The sequence below is a fragment of the Peromyscus eremicus genome, chromosome 2, assembly GCF_949786415.1.
Source record: "Peromyscus eremicus chromosome 2, PerEre_H2_v1, whole genome shotgun sequence".
NCBI lineage: Eukaryota > Metazoa > Chordata > Mammalia > Rodentia > Cricetidae > Peromyscus > Peromyscus eremicus.
In genome coordinates this window covers 139,860,265-139,885,181 of record NC_081417.1, presented here as the reverse complement: position 1 = coordinate 139,885,181, position 24,917 = coordinate 139,860,265, and the positions used below count along the sequence as shown (strand labels likewise).

The 24,917-nt window shown below is 48.6% G+C and overlaps 1 protein-coding gene across 3 annotated transcripts; it reads left to right on the top strand.

The window, feature by feature from the left end:
- The first annotated feature begins 117 nt into the window (after positions 1–117).
- On the top strand, positions 118–24,135 carry Zscan20 (zinc finger and SCAN domain containing 20). Of its 3 annotated transcripts, none has more exons than XM_059254996.1 (8): positions 118–319; positions 6,075–6,577; positions 16,819–16,984; positions 17,401–17,477; positions 17,726–17,798; positions 20,084–20,764; positions 21,783–22,211; positions 22,885–24,135. In XM_059254996.1, the coding sequence occupies exons 2-8, from the start codon at positions 6,179–6,181 to the stop codon at positions 23,958–23,960; spliced, it is 2,901 nt and encodes a 966-aa protein (XP_059110979.1). In that variant the 5' UTR covers positions 118–319; positions 6,075–6,178; the 3' UTR covers positions 23,961–24,135. The 3 variants fall into 3 exon arrangements, with proteins under 3 accessions (XP_059110979.1, XP_059110978.1, XP_059110977.1); XM_059254995.1 differs by having other exon boundaries at positions 119–319; positions 17,726–17,810; positions 21,786–22,211; XM_059254994.1 differs by having other exon boundaries at positions 121–319; positions 17,726–17,810.
- Positions 24,136–24,917: the final 782 nt, after the last annotated feature.

Below are 24,917 nucleotides of genomic sequence, written 5' to 3'. Positions count from 1 at the left end.
TCCGCCCACCAGGCGGTGCCGTCACCGTACAACCAATGGAAAGAATCAGGGTCGTCCCGGGCTACGCCCCCAGGCGTTGACCCTGCTAGATTTGTTCCGGTGCCAGAGCCTATGAGAAGATGACGCACTCATCGGCTGACGTCATCTGAGAGGCGGCCGACAGGGGGAGTTGTCCACCGGTGCTCCGGCGATGCTTTCTGGGAGTTGTAGTCTCGGAGACCCGGTTCCTGGGCTGGCGGCATCAGGACTCCTGGTCCCAGCGTCCCCTGCAGGAGCTTGGGAGCACTTCCGCCCTGTTGTGAAGTGGGTGTCTCCGTGGGTGAGTCCGGGTGGCGGATGGGGTGCAGCTGAGACTCAGGCGCTGGGCTGGAGGCTTAGGAGGTGGTGGTACCCTGGGGGGCCTGGGAAGGTGAGAGGGGAAAGTAGCGTGCGTGAGTGCGTGCGTGCGTGTATGTGTGTGTGTGTATGTGTGTGCGCGCGTGTAGAGGGCGGGCAGAGGATGCAGCGTCTGGAGATGGGCAGGGTCACCGAGGGGTCGGGACGAAGAGTGAGTTGGAGGGGCCGGCAGTGAGGCGGGTCTTACAAAGGTCTGCAGGTGAGGTGGAAGGGATGGGTTTTTGCCGTGTAGGGAAGTCACCTTAGGGTCTGGAGAGCACAGGGAGAGAGGATTCCGAGGGCCCTGGCAAAGAAGTGAAGAGGCCCTGATCTGGAAGTCTGAGCTTAAACTAGTGCTCCATTCTCCACACCCAAGTTCATGCCGTCTGTAATGGGACTCGCTTTTGTCTTTAGCCCCAAACCTGTACTTCTTTCCTCATTCCTGATGGCAGCGAAAGGCATCTTCATCTACTGACCCACCCACACTGGGCTACTTGTTTTACCAGCGGATTCTTCCTGCATTCTTCCCCATCCATGCCGTTTCGCGTCTTGCGCTTTCTTTAGTGTCTCTTAAAATTACCTCTGTCTTCTGAGGGTCTCTGCAGAAGTGTCCACATTTTCGTTTCTCCAGCTCCGACAAACATTGCAGCCAGTGCTATCTGTTTAGCACTGAAGTCTGATTGTACCTTCGGTTCTCAAGCTTGGAATCCACCACTGGTGTGCAGCACATGTGGAGTAAAATCTGCGATTATAGTATCCTCATAACTCCCTTTGCAGTCCACTTTTCACACCCCACACTCTGCGGCTGCCAAAGTTTTTCCCATTTCCTGGTGGGCCATTTGGGTCTCCACTATTCTATGTCCTATCTCTCTGCAGTCCCCATCCCCCATTCTCTGAAGAGAACTCCTCAAGAACCTACTCAACAGGTAATTCCTGTTGAATTCCTTTAAGCAGACTGTCACCTCCAACTTCCCAGCTCCCAAATCATACTGTATTTACCACTTTTATTAATATAATTGTCTGTGACTTTTTTTTTTTTTTGGTCTGTCCCAGTAGACAGCACCATCAGGACAGGAAGTGTCGGGCTCATCTCCATTTCCCTCTGTCCAGCTCAGAACAGTAAACACCTAATGTAGATCAAGCGAATGAGTAAATGCTTGGCGAGTGTGGGCTAGCGATCCGTCAGGGTGAGCTTTGTTATCCCAGGCTTGAAGATGGCTATGGACTTCCAGGCCTATGAGCTTCAGTCCTCCTGCCGTTGATGTCGGCTGTAAGCTGAGGCAGAAGCAGTGGCTGATGGGGGTTTAAGGCCAGCCTTGGCCAACACACAGGGATATATGTAGCTAACACATAGGGATACATGTAGCTAACACATAGGGATACATGTAGCCATTGCTAATTCATCTCTTCACGCAGAACGGGTTTCTCAGCAGACTACTCTAGGTAGTTATCTCCAGTGACTGAAGTTGGTGTGCAAAGTGAGGTCTCTCTGCTGTTTCCAGTTTGAGTCCTTACGTGTGACTCCCACCTGCTTTAAGCCATAGCTTGAAACTCTCAGCCAAGTGAAACTGATAAGCTTTGGGAACTCGCAGTTTCTTACTGTTTGGAGGTCCCCAACCAATCTGGTCTTTTTTTCAGGTCCCAGGGAGAATCTTCTCTCCCCCTCCTATGGTTGCGGGAGCCAGTGGAGGAGAGAACTTATGTCCACACTCAGAGTCAGTGCCCCAGGAGCCAAGTCCTTGCTCAGTTTTCCCATGGTTAAGTAGTCCCAATTAAAAACAATTAAAAAAAATTAAATCTGCCAGGCGGTGGTGGCACACGCCTTTAATCCCAGCACTCGGGAGGCAGAGCCAGGCGGATCTCTGTGAGTTCGAGGCCAGCCTGGTCTACAAAGTGAGTTCCAGGAAAGGCGCAAAAGCTACACAGAGAAACCCTGTCTCGGAAAAACAAAACAAAACAAAACAAAAAAAAATTAAATCTGAGAATCTCTTACTTTGAATTCTGGTGGCCCTGATTTTGATTAAGCACCTCTCACTCTTTCGGGGAGCCTGCGCTCCTCCTGAGTCCTTCTGGGTTTTGTGGGGGTTTATTTAGCTAAGAGGAGACATAATGGCAGCCCCTTTGGGGTGAAGAAACTACCGTGCTTTCTTTAATCCTCATGGTGTCTGAAACAGTTCTGAGAGGTCTAGTTTCTCTTGGAAAAGGCCGAAGGACTGGGGACATCCTGAGCCTACCTCCCCGCAGGGCGTCATGGCTGGTCACAGTCCCTACCCGTTCCATGTATTTACTCAGCTGTTCCATTTCGCTTCACTGCCTGCTTATTCTGGCCTTGTGTACAAGTTAGCCTGAGGGCGAGAGCTCCGATGGGAGGCCACAGGAGGCTGTCTGACCTGTCCAGGGTCACACAGCGTGGAAGGAGCAGAAGCAGGTCTAGAGTCCATCTTCTCACTGTTCCCCGGATGTCTTTTCTGTCTCCCATAGCATAATTCTAGCCGGTATGAGGCTGTGGGATGTGATTGAGGAAAATGATGGGAGAAGACTGACCTGGGCCTCGGTCCTAACTGCCGTTTGGTAGTTTTCTCTCTTCCTCCACCGCCCTCTTTCTCAGAAGCTCGGCTTTCCTCTCTGCATCACAGCTTGGGCGGGCTTCGGTAAGGAGCCATTTCTTTCCGTCAGCACACTGTCAAAAGCGCACTAACACGGCCAAGTTTTCTAGTGTGAGCAGGAGACAGAAGAGTCAACTTTGGTCTGGTATAAAGCTGTCGGAAAGACACCCCACTTCCATTCAGTGACAAGACAGGCTCAGGAAACTAAAAGCAGGCAGAGAGTGGCAGAGACAGAGGGTCAGCGCCATGTGCCCACTCTGGAACAGACACGGATGGAATCGACTCTGAAACTTAAATAGTGTCCCTTCTCTCTCTCTCTCTGGTCTTTGTGTGTCTCGGGAGTTACAGGTCAGTGACGTTCAGCTCAGCACTAATGGCCTTCTACTTGCTTGCCTGGAGGATTCCTTGCATATATGGATGGAGAATGCTTAGCATGTACTTAGTGTTGATAAAAGATAAAAGGCACCTCATAGCCTCAGGCCTAGAGTCTGCTCCTACCCAGCTCTTGGCTGACTGTGTTGACCTCCCTTCCCCCACAGGAGTCTGTGGTCTATATGGAGAAAGTTGATATATGATCCCCCCAGGGGTTTCTGACATCTGTTTGAAATGAACCTTAGAGGTTTTTAGGATCTTTCTCCCCACCAAAAAAAAATATTCTAGGCTCTGGCTTTGGGACTGGTGGGTGGCTGCTCATTGCCTGATGGATGTCCCCTTTATGCAGGAGCATAGGAGTCTTTGCCTGCTGATTTACTGTTATTGTTGGGTCTGTAGCTCCCAGGACAATGCAGAGCACCTAATGGGTACTCTGTGAATGCTTGATGGGTTAGTCCTTGTGTGTGATAGTGACAGATAGGTGTTTGGATTAGTGTATCAGCAAAATGTGTTTATACAAAAAGTTACGAAATGTCAATTCTTTAACTCATGGACCTTCTGGACTTTTGATATAACAGATTCATATATTTAATACAAGGCATCAAAGTTCCTTAATGGCTCTGCTCTTTATCACATATGTGGCATTGTTCTGGCCTTAGTGACACAGTGTAGTGGCATTGGCCATTGTAGGAACAGGTGACGACAACAAAGCATGGGTGAACATTTCTGTCAGAAGTGTGTGTCAGCTGCCTTGGGAACAGGATCGGGGATGTCGGTAGGGCATGACAAGGGCACACCAAGGAACTCTTCCTGAAGAAAGTGACAGGTGGTTTGGTAGCAGAGGGATGAGCCAGGAGTAGCCCAGTGGCCATGCATTTTTCTCCAAGCATCTTCCTAAGTTCGTGGATGTCTTTATGACCATTTTTTTTTTTTTTGGTCACCTTTGCCTTGTTTCCATACAGCCCAGTCAGATGACCCAGAATACCAGATGCCATTGTCCAGAACCTCTGGGTTCTGCTGTGCCAGTCCAGCTTAGATGCAGACAATGGCCTTCGTGGGTTGGGTGTGTTTCATGTCATCAGACTTGCCATTAAGAGCTTGTTTTCTGAGGGAACCCAGGATGAGTGTCATCAGGGAGCTGTCCTCACCTTAGATGCCAACATGCATGTCTTATAGAAGACGGTGTCACTTGCCGGGCGGTGGTGGCGCACGCCTTTAATCCCAGCACTCGGGAGGCAGAGCCAAGAGGATCTCTGTGAGTTCGAGGCCAGCCTGGGCTACCAAGTGAGTTCCAGGAAAGGCGCAAAGCTACACAGAGAAACCCTGTCTCGAAAAACCAAAAAAAAAAAAAAAAAAAGAAGATGGTGTCACGGAAAGGTGGAAGTCGGAGAGAAAAGAACCCTTTTGACATGGGCAGGAAACCAATTGCCCTTTGTCTAGTGTGATCCTGGCCTCACGAGTTCACCATCTGTAACTTCCTGTTCCTTGCGCTTCCTCTGTGTGCTGAGCACTGTGCTAGAGCCATGGGAAGCTGGGGTCTGGCTGGTATGGTATTTACAATAGGGTGATCATGGTTGTGAGGAAGCGCCCAAGGTGCCGTGGGAGCTGGTGACTGAGGACAAGTCCTGTTGAGGGGACGGGAAGGCCCCATGGGAAACGTGCAGGTTCAGGAGAGAAGTAGGTAGGTGAGGAAGGGCTGGTGGTGGCTCTGTGGGGGGCTCAGGGAGCAGTGGGGAGGACCCGCAGGCCAGGCAGTCAGGTGTTCCACAGAGTGGACTGGACTTGAGGGTGAGAGCTGGGGAGGGAGATGGCCTGGTCATGCACTGGAGGGCAAGTGCAGGATGGGCTGAGATGGTTCTATGGTGGTATTGGTGGTACCGAGGATGTAGTGGCACTGAGGATGTAAGTGCCAGGTCTTCGTGGTGAACCAGGTGTGGCATCTGGCAGAAAGGATGATGGAAAGTGATGCCTTGCACTGCATGGAGAGCTCCGGAAGACAGAGGGGCTTGCCATAAAAGATGACAAACTCAGGATTTTATTATTTATTTATTTAGTTTTGGTTTTTGACTTGGAGTTTTGCTATTGTAGCTCAGTTTGGTTTTGAACTTAGGATCTTCCTGCCTCAGCCTCCTGATTGCTAGGATTATAGGTATCATATCTAATGATGTGTTCAGTTCTGACCCATTGCACACGAGGCATTTGGGGGATAGTCAAGTGGAAATGTTGGAGTCATGAGGCCCGCAGACCACCTTGCTGGAGTTTTGAGAAACTTCAGTTTGGAGATGATAAATAATGTCAGATATGTGCGACGACCAGAGAGTGTGAGGGATTTTGCAAGATGACCATCCACAGAGGAACACTGAGTCTCAGGAAGTCTCAGAAGGCAGGTCTCATGGAGGAGGTGGCCCTCAGAACCAACTTGAGAGAAGGCTAGCTTTCAGACATGGTGTAGAAGGGAGGAAGGCCACACCAGGACTGGAGCCCAGAGGCCCAGAGTTCTTGCCTTCACATTTAGGCGTGTCCCGAAGGGTGTAACATGGTGCTGTCTGTCTGTAAAGTGAGCTAGGTGTTGGCTTGGACACCTGCTCAGGGTCTCACTTCCTGTCCTTTGCAGTGGAGTGTCTGTCCTTTTACAGGCTGTGGCAGGTTTGGTAGAAGTGAGGAAAGTGGTGCTCGTGGGTCCTCTTGCTCACTCGGCCCTTTGTCTTTCTGCCTTCACAGTCTTGGGGAGCAGTCCTTCCCCAGGAGTCCCTGGAAGGACACATTGCCAATGCAGGAAGTCCCTGGATGAGGACAGCCCCGCCAAAGTGAAGCCTGCAGGCCCGATGATGGCTGTGGCCTCGCCTCCACCAGAGCCTGGAGACCTCCTGATTGTGGAACTAGAAGAGGACTCCTGGGGACCAGTCTCCAAACCCCAGAAGGAGGTCCACGGCCGTGTCCCTGGCCCAGAGGTTTCCCGCCGGTGTTTCAGGCAGTTCCAATACCAGGACGCAGCTGGGCCCCATGAGGCTTTCAGCCAGCTCTGGGTTCTCTGCTGTCGTTGGCTGAGGCCCGAGATCCGCCTCAAAGAGCAGATCCTGGAATTGCTGGTTCTAGAGCAGTTCCTGTCCATCTTACCCAGGGAGGTGCAGACCTGGGTGCAGGCACGACACCCCGAGAGCGGGGAGGAGGCTGTGGCCCTGGTGGAGGATTGGCACCGAGAGGCCTGGGCTGCCGGACAGCAGGTGAGGCTCATCGTCTGCTCTCCAAGAAGCTGCTTAGGCAAGGTGGGGCGGCTGAGACTGCGTTCATAACTGCCCCCAAACTGCGGTAGTAGTGATCATTGAGCGACTGCTGTGTACTGAGCCCTGCTGTGTAGCAGGTCGGATTCTAACTGCTTGGCTTGTATTAACTCATTTAATCCTGCCACAGTTTAATAAGGCGGTCGATACCGTTAGGCTAATTTTACTAGTGAGGATATGGAGGCAAAGAAAAAAAAATAGATAATTGGTTCAAAATCACTAGCTACTGGGTTGTAGAGCCAAGATCTGCTCTTAGAAAAGTCTAACTAGAGTGTGTATGCCTAACTACCATCGAAACTGTCTCCCAATACCATACAGTGTGCCTAGTCTGTATTATGTTTAACACAGTCATTATACATACTTGGGTCTCTTTGGATGCTTACAGCAGCACATAGACAGCAATCGTATTCCTGTCCCCATTTTGTAGATTAGGGCTCCAAAAATCAGATGGTTCCCAGAGGTCACTTGAGCAGTGAACCAGAGCCTAAACTCCGATCCTTGGGCTTCAGGGTCAGCTCTTTCCACTGCAGAGCTGATGTTTCATCTGCAAACATGGAATTGAAATGCCTCCGAGTGTGAGGCTCGGGTGAGGTGTTCACTGACATTCTGTGAGCACCCACTGCACAGCAGGCCCTGTTCTGAGTCTCTTCTGTATATTCTCATCCAGTCAGCCCCACGGTCTGAGAAGGTTGCTTCCTCTTTTGCTGTTTTTTAAGTGAGTTAACAGTGAGGTAAGTAACATATCCAATTTATATAGTGAAGTGGTCGAGCCAGAAAGGGAGGTGGGTTATGGATTCAGCATTCACAGTTTCAACCGTTTGTAAGCCACTCTGAGGGCCTGTGATATGTCATTTTCCTATGACACAGAATGTGGGTCCTACTTGCAGCTGCCCTGTATAGTGAACTCCGTAGCTGGCTTCAGACTGAGGCAGCCTTCCAGAACCTTCGCAGCTCTCCACTTGTTACAGTCAGAAATCCCCGTGGGTGGCCTCAGACTTGACCACATTTGGTTGTGAGGACTTTGTGTTTGAGAAGACGTATGTTGTAAATGACAGGCTTTCTGTCCATTCAGACCATAAAGCTCCAAACATGTGAGAGTGGGGCAAGGGAGGGCTAAGCTTGGTGGCTTTGCTCTGGGGTTCCTTTACTGACTGGCGGAAAGCTACCATTTCAAGTCAGAGAACAGAGCATGAGCACATGCCTTTTGAAAGTACGCTCCGCCCCTGTGACATTTCTTTCAAGATGTTAGCTGTTTGCCGTAAGCTGTGGAGAGGAAACAATGGAAGGTTAGGACTTTGGAGCTGGAAGATGCACACGTGAGACCTAGAGATGAGGATTGCCTTAAATCAAGGTCTTTGATCCTTCATCTGTAAAGTGAGAGGTGAGACTAGACACCACTGTGAGCTGACCAAAGGTTGGTCTGCTTCTAAACTAGAGAAGGGAGAGCAGCAGCATCTTCCCTGGGTCCCCCTCCCTATGTCTTACTTTTATTCTCCAGCTTCTCTGCCTGCCCCTGGGTGCTCACAAACTTCACGGCAATGGGTGCACAGGGAAGAGCTTTCTTCGGTACATGTGCCACAGCTTGTGGCCTTCACGCTGTGAGCTCTGACGCGTTACCCTCTCTGGAGGCCACATCTAACTCTCCATAGGAGGATGAAATTTCTGTTCCTCAGGGTGAGCCACCACCTCAGAACGGTCAGTGCCTTCATTCAGGGCTAAGTGGCCCTAAGCTGATTCCCTGAAAGGGGTCTTTGAGTGCCACTGTTTTTTCATCTGGTGTCACTCATGTGGAACTCAACTCTTCCACGGGTATTCTGATAAGGCATACCATTGTTTTTAAGATAGTTTTCGGTTCAGAACTGAGTAGAGAGTACAGTGTCCTCAGAGATGCCCTGACTCCCTGGTAGACATCATCCCCCAGCAGAGTAAGAACATTTATTACCCCAGCGAGCCTGTGCTGACATCATCATTACCCAGATCATGTACTTCACACTGAGTCTCGCTGTTGGTGGGATGCATTGTATGGGTTTTGGCAGGCACATAATGGCATGTTTCCACTATTATGGTGTCATGTAATAGTGTCACTGCCTCAACAATCCTGTTCTGCTTACTAACTCCTTTTCCTTCCAACCCCTTTCAGCCACTGATCTTTCTACCATCACCTGGTGTGGCTTCTCCCTGAATGCCACAGAGGTGGAGTTACATGATCTGTGGCCTTTTGCATTGGCTTCTTTTGCTCAGTAATGCATGCTTAGTGCTCCTCAGTGTCTTTTCATGGCTAACTATTGCTTTTCTTTTTAGTGTGGAGTTCTGTTCTTTTGTCTGGCTGTACCAATTCCTCCAGTCAAGACTGAAGGACATCTTGGTTGTGTCTACATTTTGGAAGTTAGGCATGAAGGCACTGTAAATGTCACATGTAGGTTTTTTATGTGCATGTAAGTTTTCATGCCATTGGGTAAAACTGAAGTACATTATAGGATCTTATGGCAAAGGGATGTTTATAGTCTTATAAGAAATTGCCAAACTGTTTTGGAAAGTGGCCGTACTATTCTGCATTTTGCGAACAGTGAGCATGGGTCTCTGTCGTTGCCTATCTTTGGTTTCGTGTTTGGATGCCAGGCAGTCTGATAGTTGTGAAATGATATCACATTTTAACTTGTCATTTCTTATACATGTGGATGGGTGCACACATGAGTGAGTTTGTATGCACATGTATGTAGAGGCCAGGGGTTGATGTCAGGAATCTTCCTCAATAGTTTCTCCACGTTAGTTTTGAGACAGGGTCACTTACTGAGCCTGTAATTCACTGATTGGCCAGAGTGGCTGGCCAGTGAGCTCCAGGGATACTCTTGCCTCCACCTCCCTAGTGCTGGGATGACAGGTGTGCACTGTTTTTAATGCAGGTGCTGGGATCTGAACCCAGTTCCTTATACTGCTGTGACAAGCACTTGACTGACTGAACCTTCTTCCCATCCCCCAGTTTGCAGTTTCTTAAGAGTATAAACACCTTTTCATGGGCTTGCTTGGCATCTGTAAGTCTTTGGTGAGGAGTGTGTGTTATTCTGGGTCTTTCTCCTCTCCATATAAACTTAGAATCAATACTAGACAAAGATCCAGCAAAAAAAGAATTATAGGCCACTCTCCTTAATGAATATAGACATAAAAATTCTCAATAAAATACTTACAAACAAAATTCAAGAACACATCAAAAATATCATCTACCACAATCAAGTCAGCTTCATCCCAGAGATACAGGGGTGGTTCAACAGTAATTAATAAATGTTATCTTGTGCATAAATTGATTCAAGTACAGAAACCACATGATCATCTCATTGCATGAAGAAAAGGCCTTTGAAAAACTCCAACATCCCTTCATAGTAAGAATTCTAGAGTATCTGGGAATACAGGGGACATATCTCAACATAATACAGGGTATGACAAAAGCCCACAGCCAACATCAAACTAAATGGAATATTTCCCCTAAAATTAGGAACAAGACAAGAATGTTCCCTCTCTCCTCTCCTGTTCAATATAGTGCTTGTATTCTTAGCTAGAGCAATAAGAAAGGAGAGAGATAAAGGGAGAAGCAAATAGGAAAGGAAAATGTAAAAATCCTTATTCATAGCTGATAAACACATTCAAAAAAGTATCAGGATGTAGAATTAACACAAAAACATCAGTAGCTTCCTATATGCCAACAACAAACACTGAGAAAGAAATCAGGGACACGTGATTATTCACAATACCACCCCCCCCCCCCCCCCCCCGCCAAATCCACCAAAACCTTGGAATAAACCTAACCAAGAAACTGAAAGACTCATACAGTGAAAGCTTTAAGACACTGAAGAAATACCAGAAGATGGAAACATCTTCCATGCTCATGGATTGTGGATTAATATTGTGAAAATGGTCATAGTACTGAAAGCAGTCTACAGATTGAATATAATCCCCATCAAAATCCCAACACAGTTCTTCATAGAAATTGAAAAAAAATCTTAAGGTTCATATGACCCAGGGTAGCCCAAACCATCCTGAACAATACAAACCCTGCTGAAGGCTCACCATCTCTGATTTCAAGTTATACTTCAGAGCAACAGTAATAAAACCAGCATGGTTCTGGCATTGAAACAAACACATTTGATAAACGAGATAGAAACGAGGGCCTAGATAAGCCCACACTCCTACAGCCACCTGATTTTGACAAAGAAGCAAAAAAGTATACTCAGAGAAAAGACAACTGTCTTAGTCACTCTTCTGTTGATGTGAAGGGATACCATGACCAAGGCAACTTAAAAGGAAACTACAGTTTCAGAGGGCTAGTCTGTGATCATGGCGCGAAGTGTGGTGGTGGGCAGGCATGGTGCAAGAGCAGTAGCTAAAAGCTTACATCCCGATTAGCAAGATAGAGGGAGACAGGGAGAGAGAGAGAGAGAGACAGTGACAGAGACTGGGCCTGGTGTGGGCTTGAAACCTTAAAGCCCACCCCTGGTGATATACCTTCTCCAAGACCACACCTCCTAATCCATCCTCAACAGTCTGCCATCTGGGAAGCAAACACGCAGGCAGACATTTGAGCTTGTGGGGGATTCATATTCGGAACACCACAGCAGCATCTTTAACAAATGATGCTGCTCAAACTGGATAGCTTGCATGTAGAAGAATGAACTAGATCCCCATCTTTCTGCACAAAACGCAACTCCAAAAGGATCGAAGATCTCAACATATGACCTGATAGCTTGAATGGGACAGAGGAGAAAGCAGGGACTATGCTTCAGTTTACCGACTCGAGAAAGGATTTTCTAAGCGGGGCACAGGTATTAAGATTAACATTTGACAAATAGGGCCTCATGAAACTAAATAGCTTTGTACAGCAAAAGGGCATCATTATTTGAGTAAAGAGACAGCCTTCAGAATTGGGGGGAAAACTTTTCCATCTATACATCTGACAGAGGGCTAGTATCTAGAATAGACAAACCAAACCAAACAGCCAACCTCAAAAAATAAACAAAAACAAGATAAAAACACAAAACCTAAGCAACAAACAAACCAGAAAAAAAAAAAAATTAAAATTTGGAGCATGGAACTAACTATACAGAGAATTCTCAGAAGCAGAAATACAAATGGCTGGGAAATATTTGTTTAAATGTTCAGAATCTTTCTTTAGCTATCAAATAAATGAAAATTAGAAGTACTTTGAGATTTCATCTTAGCCCAGGCAGAATAGCTAAGATTAAAACAACAGGAAACAGCTGACAGCAAATGGTGGCGTGGGTATGGGGGAAGGGGAACACTTACTATTAGTGGAAGTGCAAACTGGCACAGCCACTATGCAGATCAGTGTGGAGGTTTCCCCCAATGCTAGAAATAGATCTACCATGTGATCCAGCTCCACCACTCCTCAGCATGCTCCCAAAGGACAATATTCGGCCACAGAGATACTTTCTCACCCATGTTCATTCTGCATTGTTCACAGTAACCAGGTAATGGAAATAGCCTAGATATCCTTCTGACAATAGTGGATAATGAAAATGTGCATATATACAGTGGGATATTATTTAGCTGTGAAGGAAAATGAATTATGGAATTCACAGGTAATGGATGGAGCCAGAAATAATTTTGGGCATTGTAACCCAGACCCAGAAAGACAAATGACACGTGTTCCCTCCTGTATGTGGATGCTTTAGGTGCATGTTTAAGTTGGAGTGCCCATAGAACTCGGGAAACTAGTAAGGGGCCATGGGGTATTAGTAACCTTCTGGTACTGTGACAGAACACCATGACCAAAGCAACTTGGGGAGGAAAGGGTTTGATTGCCTTACACTTCAGCTCACAATCCATCATCGAGGGAAGTCAGAGCAGGAACTCAAGCAGGAACCGAAGCAGAACCCACAGAGGAAAGCTGCTTACCCGCTGGTCTTCTCTGGCTTGCTCAGCCTGCTTTCGACAGCCCAGGCTGACCTACCTCGTGATGGCACTGCCCAGAGTGGGCTAGGCCCTTCCACACCAGTTAGCAAGGGAAATGCCCTGTCTGCATGGGTTCATCTAGTCAAGGCATTCCCCCCAGCTGGACTCCCTCATAGCTCTGGGCTGTGTCAGGTTGACAGGTGGAGATAACTAGGGCATGGAGGATCTCAAGGGAAGAGCGAGGATATAGGTGGTTTGGAGAGGCCAAGGATAATGGAAAGAGAAGGGTTAAAAGACTGGAGTACTCAGCTCTCAACTGGGACATCTATACCATACACTCTCCCCCACAGCTCGGGGGTCACCACAGAACAGGAGACAGGAAATTTGTGAGCAGTACAGGGAGTAGCCGTCTGCAGGGAAGGAGTCTTTGCTGGACACGACACAGCTGTTTCACATGTGAACTTGGTGCTGGGAGCTGGACCTGGTCCTCTGGAAGAGCAGCAGGTGTTCTCAGCCACTGAGCCATCGCTCCTGCCCCGGGTTCTTGATTCAGTGCTGAGAATTCACCTCAAAGCTCCTCCGCTCTCACTGCGTCCCGTGGGCTTTTGTTTTGTTTTTTTAAGTTGTATTTTCATGTAACTCAAAGGGTTTTTAGATTTCTGTTGAAATGTCTTCTTCGACTCAAATGTTTACTTGTATATTGTTTGAGCCCGAAGTATGCTGTGATTTTCCAGCTGTTTTCTGTTACGATTTCTGGTTTTACTTCCATGTGATCTGAGAGCACACATGTCATGATTCTGTCCTTTCAGATTTGCATAGTGTGTTCTGTGTCCTGGAATGCGGTCCACCTTGGCAGTGGATGGTGCCTGGGAGCTTGAAGATGGATCTTATATCCTGTTGTTAGAAGCTCTGCCTTACAGAATTCAGTTTCACCTCTCCTGTTTTGCCCCACTAATGAATCTAACACCACACATAGCTGTAGCTGGAGTTTTCCTTCCTGGACCACAGTCAGAACAAATCTCTGACACCCGCCAGTCCCACAGCTGCTCAAACCCAACCAAGTAAATGCAGAGACTTATATTGCTTACAAACTGTATGGCCGTGGCAGGCTTCTTGCTAACTGTTCTTATAGCTTAAATTAATCCATTTCCATAAATCTATACCTTGCCACGTGGCTTGTGGCTTACCGGCATCTTCACATGCTGCTTGTCAGGGTGGTGGCTGGCAGTCTCTCCTTCAGCCTTCCTGTTCTTTCTTTTCTCCTCTCTGTTAGTCCCGCCTATACTTCCTGCCTAGCCACTGGCCAATCAGTGTTTTATTTATTGACCAATCAGAGCAATTTGACATACAGACCATCCCACAGCACATAGCCTCTTCAGTTCAACTGTCTTTGGTTTTGTCTGTTCAGGAGCACTGCTGACGTCTCCAACTCAGACGCCCTTTTCTCCTACGGTCCTGTCAGCTTTGGGCTGTGTTACTAGAAGGATGGAGGATTAAGGTGTGCGTATCCTTACATGGATGGAGGATTATTGTGCCTTTGTAGAGTATTGACCCTGTACCATTTATAAAGCCACTCTTGATCCCTGGTGACTTCTCTTACTCTGAAGTCTGCTCTTCTGAAATTAATACAGCTTCTCTCACTGTCTCTCCCTGCCTTTCCATTTTCATGTGCATATGTGTGGTGTGCATACATGTTTGTGCGGGTGTGCATATATGTGTGTGTACATTTGGAGGCTTGAGGTTGATGCCAGGAATCACCTTTAATCAGTCTTCTACCTTATTTGTTGAGGCAGATTCTTTCAATCAGACCCAGAGACCACTGATAAAGCTAGTCAGTTTTATTTTGCTAGCCAGTTTGCTCTTGGGATCGCTAGTCTCTGCCCTCTGAAGCTGGAATTACAGATAGGCCACCATGATTACCCTGCATTTACATGGGTTCTGGGGACCTGGACTCTGGTCCCTGCTTGTATGTCAAGAACTTTAACCACTGAGGCATCTCCCCAGCCCACTTTCTTTTGCTTGGGGTTAAATTGGTGTCTTCTCCTCCCTCCTTTACTTTTTATCTATAAAGTGTTTCTATATTTAAAGTGGATTTCTTGTGTACAGCATATAGTTGGGTCTTATTTTGTATAATCTTGGCCTTTTGGTTTGTTTGTTTATTTATTTATCTTTGAGACAGGGTCTTCCTGTGTAACCCAGCCTGGCCCCAAACTTACAATCCTCCTGCCTCAGCTTCTCAACTGCTGGGATTGCAGATGAATGTCACCATGCCAGCTAGTTAGTGTGTTCAGACAATTGACATTTAAGGTGATTAATTCTTCACTTGGATTACTATTTTTTAAGTTTCATACTTTGATAATCCTGGCTTTCTACCACCTGACACTAGTTTTCATGCTTATTCTATTCCAACTATTGCTTGCCTTTTAGTATACTTTATAATTTTTGGTTAAAAGGTGGTATATGATGTCTTGGGTGGAAGGAACTATGTAAATAAGTCTTCCATAACGTAGTGGCCAAGTATATCTAGGGGCAGTCTATGGCTCTGTGATTAGCCAGTGCCCTGGATTCTGACATTCATCAGTATTTCTCAGGTGTCCTCCTCTGTTGGATGGGCCGGGCTGCTAGAAAGGGCTTCAGGCGTGTGCTTCCCATTGCCCATGCAGAACAGTGAGGAACTGGAGCCGGGCAGCTCCTTTTTGTAGAGCAGGTTATGCTCTGGTAAAGTGGTTTCTCCTGAGGCAGGCACTGTTCAGAGTACCCTGGTATGTTTCACATTGGCTCTGTCCCCGCCTCCCTCTGCCCCCGCAGAAGCATGAAGGGACTTTTCTGTGTTACTCTGTGAGGAAGGGTAAAAATCTTCGAAGTTAAACTCATGAAAGCACACATGCCCCTGTCTCTGTGCCTGGGTCCCCCGCGCTTGACTCTGAGGTGGCCTGCATTGTGCCTTCAGCAGCTTGTCGGCTGTGGCACAAGGCTTTCCTGCCCAGCACTGGACCCTGCAGAGGTTTCTGCTCAGGTGAAGCTCCTCTTACTTCTCCAGCTCTGAGGACGGGCATGTGTGGTGTGGCCTCACTTCCCTGCTGGATCTAAGAGCTTTGATGTGTTCGTTTGTTCAGTTTGTTTCTTGCTGAGATGGAGTGGTGACATCTGAGCTCCTTACTTACTGAACTGAAAACACGAGATCTGCCCTCAGGGGTGTCCATGCGTCTTCTCTGTCACTTAAATCTGCCTGTTTTCTGTGTTGACAGTGTTGCTCGAACTCTAAATGGTCTTATAATAAAAAACCTGGAGCCAGATACTGGGGTAAATGCTGAAAGATCAGAGAGACAAAGGAAGAAGCCACAGCTACTTCTCAGCTCTCCAACTTCACGAATCCTCTGACTGAATGTCTCTGAGTCCTCAGCTGAAAGAGCTCTAGTTTCTGTCTCCTCACACCTTATATACCTTTCTCCGCCCAGCCATATCACTTCATTCCTAGTGCTAGGATTAATGGCATGTGCACTTCCCAAATACTGGTAGCAAAGGTATGAGATCTCAAGTGCTGGGATTAAAGGCGTGTGACTCCCAAGTACTAGGATTAAAGGTGTGTGCCACCACTGCCTGGCTCTGTTTCTCTCCTAGACTGAATCAATCTCATGTAGTCCAGGGTGGCTTTGAACTCACAGAGATCTGGCTGGATCTTTGCCTCCTGAATGCTAGGATTAAAGCTGTGTGTCACCACTGCCTGATATCTATATTTAATCTGGTGGCTTGTTCTGTTCTCTGATCTTCAGGCAAGTTTTACTAGGGTACACAATATATCACCACATGACAGTGCTGATCCGGAGGGTTAGAATCTTTGCTGTAGTGTGATGATGGTTGGAGGGGCTGGGTGGAGAGTAAGGATTGCCATTGAGTCTAGACATAGCAGTTTTTCTGTAGATTGTAACTACTAAAGAGGCAATCAGGCTTATGAAAGGCTTATAAATTACATTTTAATGTCCCCAAATGTAATTTTATGTAATTTGTCCCTGTGAATCAAGAACACTTTGAATAGTGATCACCTGCTTGAAATACTTGTACAGCCTCCCAGAATCCAACGAGACAGAACTCATTTGGTAGTATAAATGCTGATTCTTTACTAAAGTCAGTCTGTTGGCTTTCTCATTGTGTTTGAAACCCTCTCTGAATCTTAAGAGTCTGTTAACCCCTGGAACACATTCATACACCAAATAGCATTCCTGTCTCACTGAAGGAACCTTATTGAACTGATGATTGGAGTTTTCTGACTTCGTATGTAGGGACTGGAGCTGTGTGCTGAAGAGTCCGGGTCCTTCGAAGCAGTTCAAGAGTTTCAGAGCTTCGGGCGGCAGCCAGTGGCTCACTGCCCTGAGACACAGCCCCAGAAACAGTTGAATATGCATCCCGACCTTTCCAAGATGCCACCTCAGCCTGTGAAAGAGAATGGTAAGTACGACGGATATGGGGACACAAGAGAATGAGGGACAGGCCTGGGAGGTGGGAGAAAGGATGTGCAGAATTCAAGGTACCCCCTAGGACAAAAGTCTGATGGATGCTGTTACTTAGCAGTCAAGTTAAAAGGCTCTGTGAAGGAGGATGCCTGGAGACACCTCACTAGCTGGAGTTACACAGAAGGTGCAGGTGTGGCATGGGGTGTGGGCTGCTCACAGGACGGGGACAGGCACCTCACACATGGCACACCACTGAAGATAGCTTAGGGAGTCCTAGATCTAAAGGGAACGTCAAGGGAGGATTGCGCACCAGGCATGGGACACCCTTGGCTTGACCCCAGTGTGCCCTTTTGGCAGGAAGTGGTTTAGAGAACTGAAGCTTATGTCTCACAGGGTTACTCTCTTCTTCAGCTATCCTCACACCCCAAGCCCCAACTGTTCCAGAGATGGGGAGCACTGGAGATTGGGAGGCGGCAGCCCAGTCCCAGGTAAACTGCTGTTTTCTTTTCCTGTCATCCCCTTGCCACGCCCCTCCCCCCAGGAGCTCCCCCAGCAGAGGGGTAGAGGGCACGGGGTGTTAGCCTTTGTCCACTGGGCCTACTGGCACTCACTGCCTGTGACGGTGGCCCCACACATGGCATCGCTCAAGTGTCCTGATCTTTCTTAGGCCTGGTCAGGTTCCCAGCTCCTTTTAAAGTGTCAGTGATATTTAAGGTCCTTTCTGCGTGTGTCACAGGAAGCCCTGAGTCCCAGTAGACAAGCCAAGGAGGAGCCCTGCCAGGACCCCGCAGGAGATGACTGTGGGAACGGTGCGTGCCTGGGTAAGGAGAGTGTGCGCCCCGCCAGGGCCCAGATAGCCCATTTCTGGTGCACTCATTCCCAGGAGGGGTTTTCCTCTTCCTCGGAGCCAGAGCTCTGCATTCTCTGCACTGTCAGGGGAGGAAGAAGACAGGTTCCTGTAACCACCCTCACATAGTCTGCTGGGTTGGGGTATGGGCTGCGTGCTGCTTCCTGGAGCTGGCCCTGCTGGGGCTCGTGACCTTGGGCCTGGACCCGGACCGAGACCTCTGTCTCAAAACTCTGCCTCTCCAGCGCCCATTGAGAGCTGCCTTTTGGGGGCAGACTCCTACGCGCTGAGCTCTGGAGATTAATGTATGAAGCTAGGAGAAGATGAGCTGTGGAGGCTTCAGAATGCTCCAAGCTCATGTGGGCGGCCGGCCGGTCCACCTTTTCCTGAAGGCCACCCACGTGGGAAGACAACACTAACGGGCCCTTCCTCTGAGCGGGATAGACTAGAAGCTTGTGGGCTGCTCACCTCCCTAAAGAGTGTAAAGTGTGTAAGTTCAAAAGACAGCCAAAGATAGTTTTGGGTTGGTAATTCAAGTCAGGATAGAAAGTGAATGAGGCACAACATTTTAGACTCACCAAAATAGGGTAAATAATGGAGTATTTTCTCTGAATTTGTCAAATGTTAATGGACTAGACATTGTTAATGTAACTCTCCCCCCCCCCCCCCCCCCCCAACGAGACAGAGTTTCTCTGTAGCTTTGAAGCCTGTCCTGGATCTCGCTCTGTAGACCAGGCTGGCCTCGAACTCACAGAGATCCGCCTGGCTCTGCCTCCTAAGTGCTGGGATTAAAGGCGTGCACCACCACTGCCTGGCCATTAATGTAATTCTGTATGTATTGTATATACTTATTATATATAGTTTTTCTTATATTAGTTACAATCTTCATTTATTATTTTAGACAAAAAAGAAATGTGATGATATATTGTGTACCCTAATAAAATTTTCCTGATCAGAGAACAGAACAAGCCACTAGATTAAACATAGATGCCAGGCAGTGGTGGCACACAGCTTTAATCCTAGCACTCAGGAGGCAGAGATCCACCTGGATCTCTGTGAGTTCAAAGCCACCCTGGATTGCATGAGATTGACTCCATCTAGGAGAGAAACAGAACCAGGCAGTGATGCACACACCTTTAATCCCAGTTCTTGGGAATAATACACCTTTAATCTCAGCACTTGAGATCTCATGCCTTTGTTTGGGAAGCACACACATCTTTAGTCCCAGCACTAGAGAGGTTGAGACAGGAAGTAATGGCTGGCCAGAGAAAGGTATATAAGACGTGAGGAGACAGGAACTGGAGCCCTTTTCGACTGGAGAGCTTTGGGCTGAGAACTCACAGATGTTCAGTCAGAGGATTCGTGGAACTGGGGAGGTGAGACATGGCAGTGGCTTGTTCCTTTGTCTCTCTGATCTTCAAGCAAATTTTATTAGGGTACACAGTATATCACCACATCACTGGACAGTAGGACCTCAATAGTGCTTAAAAGAACCGACCTCGAGAAATGCTGAATTAGGGTACTCTGAAAGGACTTTTCCTCCAAACTCTTTATCTGGCTCTCCTCAAACACTTACTGTACAGAAGGCTTTGTGCTTTGTTAGGACCAGGTGCTCTTGGGGAGGCCATCCTTGAGACTAGCTACAGTCTGAAAAATTGGGACATTCATCTCTTCACGTTGTTATGAGCCCAGAGGACAAAGTGTTCCAAGCACAGCACAGATTAGCTCAGCAATGCCCTAAGGACTCTACAGTCATCCCTCCCCCTCCCCCTCCCCCTTCTCTCTCTCTCTCCCCACTTCCCCCTCATCAAGATTTGCTTCATGTGTAGTGTTGTTTTGTCTTTTAAACAACAGTGGCAAAGGAAGTCAGAAGTTTCCCAGCAAGAGAGAAACCCACACGGGGACACACACACACACACACACACACACACACACACACACACCACCCCTCCCCCCACATGCTCCTTCCCTCCAACAGGGTTGCTTGAGGTCCTGTTTGTCATTTGTGGATCCATACTAGCCACCCTGTTGTATGGTGTATTTCATAACGACGGCACAGCAAACGAGGAGCCTGCAGGTCCCTTTCATTTTCGGTGAGGTGCTGGTAGGCACCTCTCTCCAGGTAGATGAGCATGGGATTTCTCATTGGCCTTTCAGGAGAAGAGTGAGAGTTTCGGGGACAGTTTAGAGAAACACAGTCCCACAGGTCGTTTCTGCTCAGTCACGTCTGTTCTCCCTTTTGTGTAGGAGTTCCAGTTTCTAAGCCAGGTGTCACGTCCCAGCACAAGCGAGGACCAGGGATTTCGGGTCTGAGCCTTATAAATTCTGGGAATGGGAACACGTCAGATTCTAGCCTGGACAGTGAGCCAAACCAACCAGCCCAGACACCAGCTCAGGAGGACTCCAGGGCCCAGGAAGGACAATGCCAATGTGATGGGGAGGATGTGAAGGTGTCGGGTGTGCACTGGAGCTATGAGGAGACCAAGACCTTCCTGGCAATCTTAAGTGAGTCCCCATTCTCTGAAAAGCTCCGGACCTGCCACCAGAACCGCCAGGTGTACGGGGCCATCGCAGAGCGGCTGCGGGCACGGGGCTTCCTGCGGACGCTGGAGCAGTGTCGCTACAGGGTCAAAAACCTTCTACGGAATTACCGGAAAGCCAAGAACAGCCACCCACCAGGAACCTGCCCCTTCTACGAGGAGCTGGAGGCTCTGGTGAGGGCTCGGACAGCCGTCAGAAGAAGCACAGGTGGGCCAGGAGAGGCTGTGGCATCACTCCCCAGTGATGCTGAGATGGACGACCAAGAGGAAGCGAGCTGGGAGCCCAGGGAGGCACCAGAAGACTGCGGGGGTTCTGGCCTGGCCACCGCGGAGTCTAGTCGGGGTCCCGGGATTGCAGGCGGCCCAGCTCTGCTCCAGAACCGCATTGGTAAGAATGTGGCCTTTAACTGGATGAATATCAGCCAGGTTACTGCTTCCGAGGTTAGAGCTCAGACTCTAAGTCGTCAGGGACACCAGAGTGAGGTGCCCAGTCCCTGGAGCATCCTCAGGCCCACACTGTCTTCTCTAGTGGCCACATCTCCTGGTTAGAGTAGAAATTCTAAAGCCTTGCTAGACGTGGAGAGACCCCAGTTGCTTCCCACAGTGTGTCACTGGTGACTCTCCTAGGTGGCACCTGAGTCGTCTTTTCCGTAGGTGTGTTTCTCTTGGTGTGTGTGAGAACAGCTGATAATTCACAGATAGCAAGTTTGGGTTAAGAAAGAGTAAGTGAACTAGTAAAACGTAGAGGAGACGCTCACAGGGTAGACTTGGGAGTCATTGTGTGGCAAGCACCTAATCTTGCAAAGGGAGAGTCACTGACATCCGTGAACTGAAGCATCTGGAGCCCCAAGGTAGGAGCAGAGCCTGGGCCCCTGCCTCATGTTTATAGGGTCCCCCCAGCTCCCATGCTGCCTCCTTGGGTTACATCACTTACCTGGCCTGGAGTGGAGCCTGGACTACACCCTTTCACTTTTTGACCAGAGAGAAAAGAGTGTCCTCAGCTATAGTCTGTCACCTGGTTATTCAAGGTCCATTTATGTCCCTGGTCCTTGGGGATTCTCAGAGTCCATTCATTGTTGAAAGGAGAATTCACAAAGGCAATGGGATGCATTTTGAATGAATACAGGGAGAATCTCATGAATCTCAGTGACTCATCGGCTGAAGCAAGGGGGTGGCTCACTTGATGCGATTGCTGAAACATGGCCACTTATTTCTCCCTTGAAAGGGTGAGAGAGGATGCCTTGGCTGACCTTCCTAGCATATCCCTGAGAAGCAAGTTTGTGTTCCCAGGTCTTGGACAGTTTCTGAGACCTGCGTTCTAGCTATTTAGAAGACAGGTGACCCTAGTCCTAACGACCAGGTAGAGCTCCTTAAGTCTCATACCTCTGAACTCTTCACTCTGACAGCAGGTGTGCACTGGGGCTTTGAGGAGACCAAGACCTTCCTGGCAATTCTCAGTGAGTCCCCATTCTCTGAAAAGCTCCGGACCTGCCACCAGAACCGCCAGGTGTACCGGGCCATCGCAGAGCGGCTGCGGGCACGGGGCTTCCTGCGGACGCTGGAGCAGTGTCGCTACAGATTCAAAAACCTTCTTCGAAGCTACCGGAAAGCCAAGAGCAGCCATTCCCCGGGAATCTGTCCCTTCTATGAGGAGCTGGACTCACTGATGAGGGCTCGGACCGTGATCAGGGCCATGGAGATGGTAGGAGAAGCCAGAGGTCTTCCCGCGTCTGGGCAGAGCAGTGCTGAGGCTGATGACCAGGAGGTCTGGGGTGAGATGGAAGATGAAGATACCATTAAACTTCTGACTCCAGATCCCCAAACTCCAGATACAGGTGAGCCCGGAGTCACTGGGTGTCAGCAGAATCTGCAGCCTGTACAGAGGGGCTCTGAAAGAGCTAGAGTCAGTACAGTATACCCCAAGACCAAGTTCTCAGCACAGAGGAGATTTATTCCCCAGAGGGACAAAGGGCAGGGAATAAGAGACAGAGACAGGAGATAGAAATGAGGGACAAGGGGAAGGGAACAAGGCCAGGGGTCGGTGTGGGGAGATATTTGCCTCTGGATAGAGAGGAGACAGAAGTGGCCCATAGGCAAAGGGCAGTTTATAAAGGGAAAAAGGGAAAACCCCATGTTAGGATGAGTTGGTTTATTTTAATTGGGCATATTAATTAGGCATGGAGCTGGTTCAGCCTGATATGACACGTGATCTCGTCAGTGTACTGGAGGATGATGTGAGCTGTTTATTATTGAATACGGACTTCAAAGGAATGACTGGGGAGGTGGGCCTGGCTGCTGGGGTGGGATTACTGTATTCCAGAGTGCTCCTCAGCTTTTCAGGGTTAGAAGCACACAAAAACTTGGTAACTTTCCTGATACTCACATTTATAAGCTGTGGGACATAAGTTACAAATCTGTGCTCGCCAAATTTACAAAATACATGATACAGGTACATTATTGCTAACCAATGAATGGACAAAAACCTCCCATTTCTGTCTATTCTTTCAGGTTTTGAGTTGAAGCATGAGGATGAAGACCAGATATCAGAGCAGGATGTTTTTGGGGATTTGCCTAGAGCATTATCAAACTATACCACAGACGCTGTTTGTCGGTCTCATGACTGGGGGGAGGAGAATGAGATGGAAGAGGAAGGGGCGTGGAGGAGTGCCCTCCCGTGGGAAGAGTGCTCCTCTGAGGAGGACTTAGAGAAACTCATTGACCATCAAGGCCTGTACCTCACAAAGAAACCCTACAAATGTGACACATATGTGAGGAGCTTCAGTAGGAACTTCCACTTCGAGGCCCACCAACAAATCCACCCAGGGGAGAAGCCCTATACATGTGGGAAGTGTTGGAAAAGCTTCAAGCAGAGCTCAAACCTACTGAAACATCAGAGGGTCCACTTGGGAGGAACTCCTGGCCAGTGTAATGAGCCTGGGGAGAACTTTGGCCAAAGTCCATCTTTTAGTGCTTGCTGGAGAAATTCTACGTGGGAGATATCTACACAACCTCAGAATGTAACCATGAGCACGGACTCCCCCGGACCCCGTCACTCTAGCTCAGGGGAGAAGCTGTATCCGTGTCTTGAATGTGGAAGGTGTTTCTCTAAGAGCTCTGCCCTCATCAGTCACCAAAGAATCCACACAGGTGAGAAGCCATACGAATGTGCCCAGTGTGGGAAGAGCTTCAGCAAGGGCTCCACCCTGGCCAACCACCAGCGGACGCACACCGGCGAGAAGCCGTATAAGTGTGCAGACTGTGGAAAGGGCTTCAGTGAGCGCTCCAAGCTCACCACCCACCAGAGGATCCACACGGGAGAGAAGCCCTACAGATGCCTGGAGTGTGGCAAGTTCTTCCGGGACCGCTCCAACCTCATCACTCACCAGAGAATCCACACGGGAGAGAAGCCGTACAAGTGTAGAGAGTGTGGCAAGTGCTTTAACCAGAGCTCCAGTCTTATCATCCACCAGAGAATCCACACCGGGGAGAAGCCGTACAAGTGCACGGAGTGTGGCAAAGACTTCAACAACAGCTCCCACTTCAGTGCCCACCGCAAAACCCACGCGGGAAGGAAAGCCTTGTAGGCAGCGCCTCCTCCCAACAGAAGAGCAATAATGTGTATTTATATCTCATTATCGTTTCTAAAACATGCTAGAAAGAAACCTTCCAACGTCTAAGCTTGGTGTATACTTAGAGATGGTATCTTGTAAATTCGGGTAATTTGGATGTGAATTATACCTGCAAGGATTAAGATTTGGAGGCACTTCTCAAGTGTAATTTGTCCCCCCACACACACACACATAAATACCCCTACAGAATCGTTAGGTTAGGCTCTCCTTACACCTGCTGTCTCGAGAGCGGAGTGTGTGAGGCAGATGGCCGATGCGGGATTAGAGTTGAATCTGGCCCTCCGTATTGATTCCAGGTCTCGCTCTGCTTTTTACAGCTTCTTACTGCTCTACACAGGGAGAGTGGTTCTTGTTCTTGGTGGTTTGCAGTTGGGATCAATCCTCACTGCGAAACTTGAAACTTCACGGTGAGAGGAGGTGTCCCCCGAGAAGCAGTGCCTAGGGTACTCCACTGCAAGGTCGGCAGCAAATGGGGCAGCAGTGACGTCACTGCAGAATCATTATCAACAGCAGAAATAGCTGGGCATTGCACATTTGCTCCTGAGCAGCCCGTGTACCAAGCCACCTACGTATCATCTCATTTAGCCCTCAAAGGAGTCCTATTTCCCAGAGGACTGGGAAAGTTGGGTGTCCTGCATTGGTCTGAAAATGGGAGAGGCAGAATTCATCAAGACTCAGGCGTCCCCAGAGTCTGAGAGGCTGTGTGCTTTCCTGAGCCCTCTTACGTGGAGATACGTAACTAGTACTAGAATCGCAAAGTATAATCACTAATGAATACAGAGGCTGAGAGTTCCTGCAGTTGAAAGCATTTGGGAGGTTCAGAATTGGTGAAGCACTTTGTGTAAAGGCTGAGTTGTTACCAAATGATGGGTGGGAGTCCCCGTCTTTAGATCACGTGGGTGAGAGAGGGAG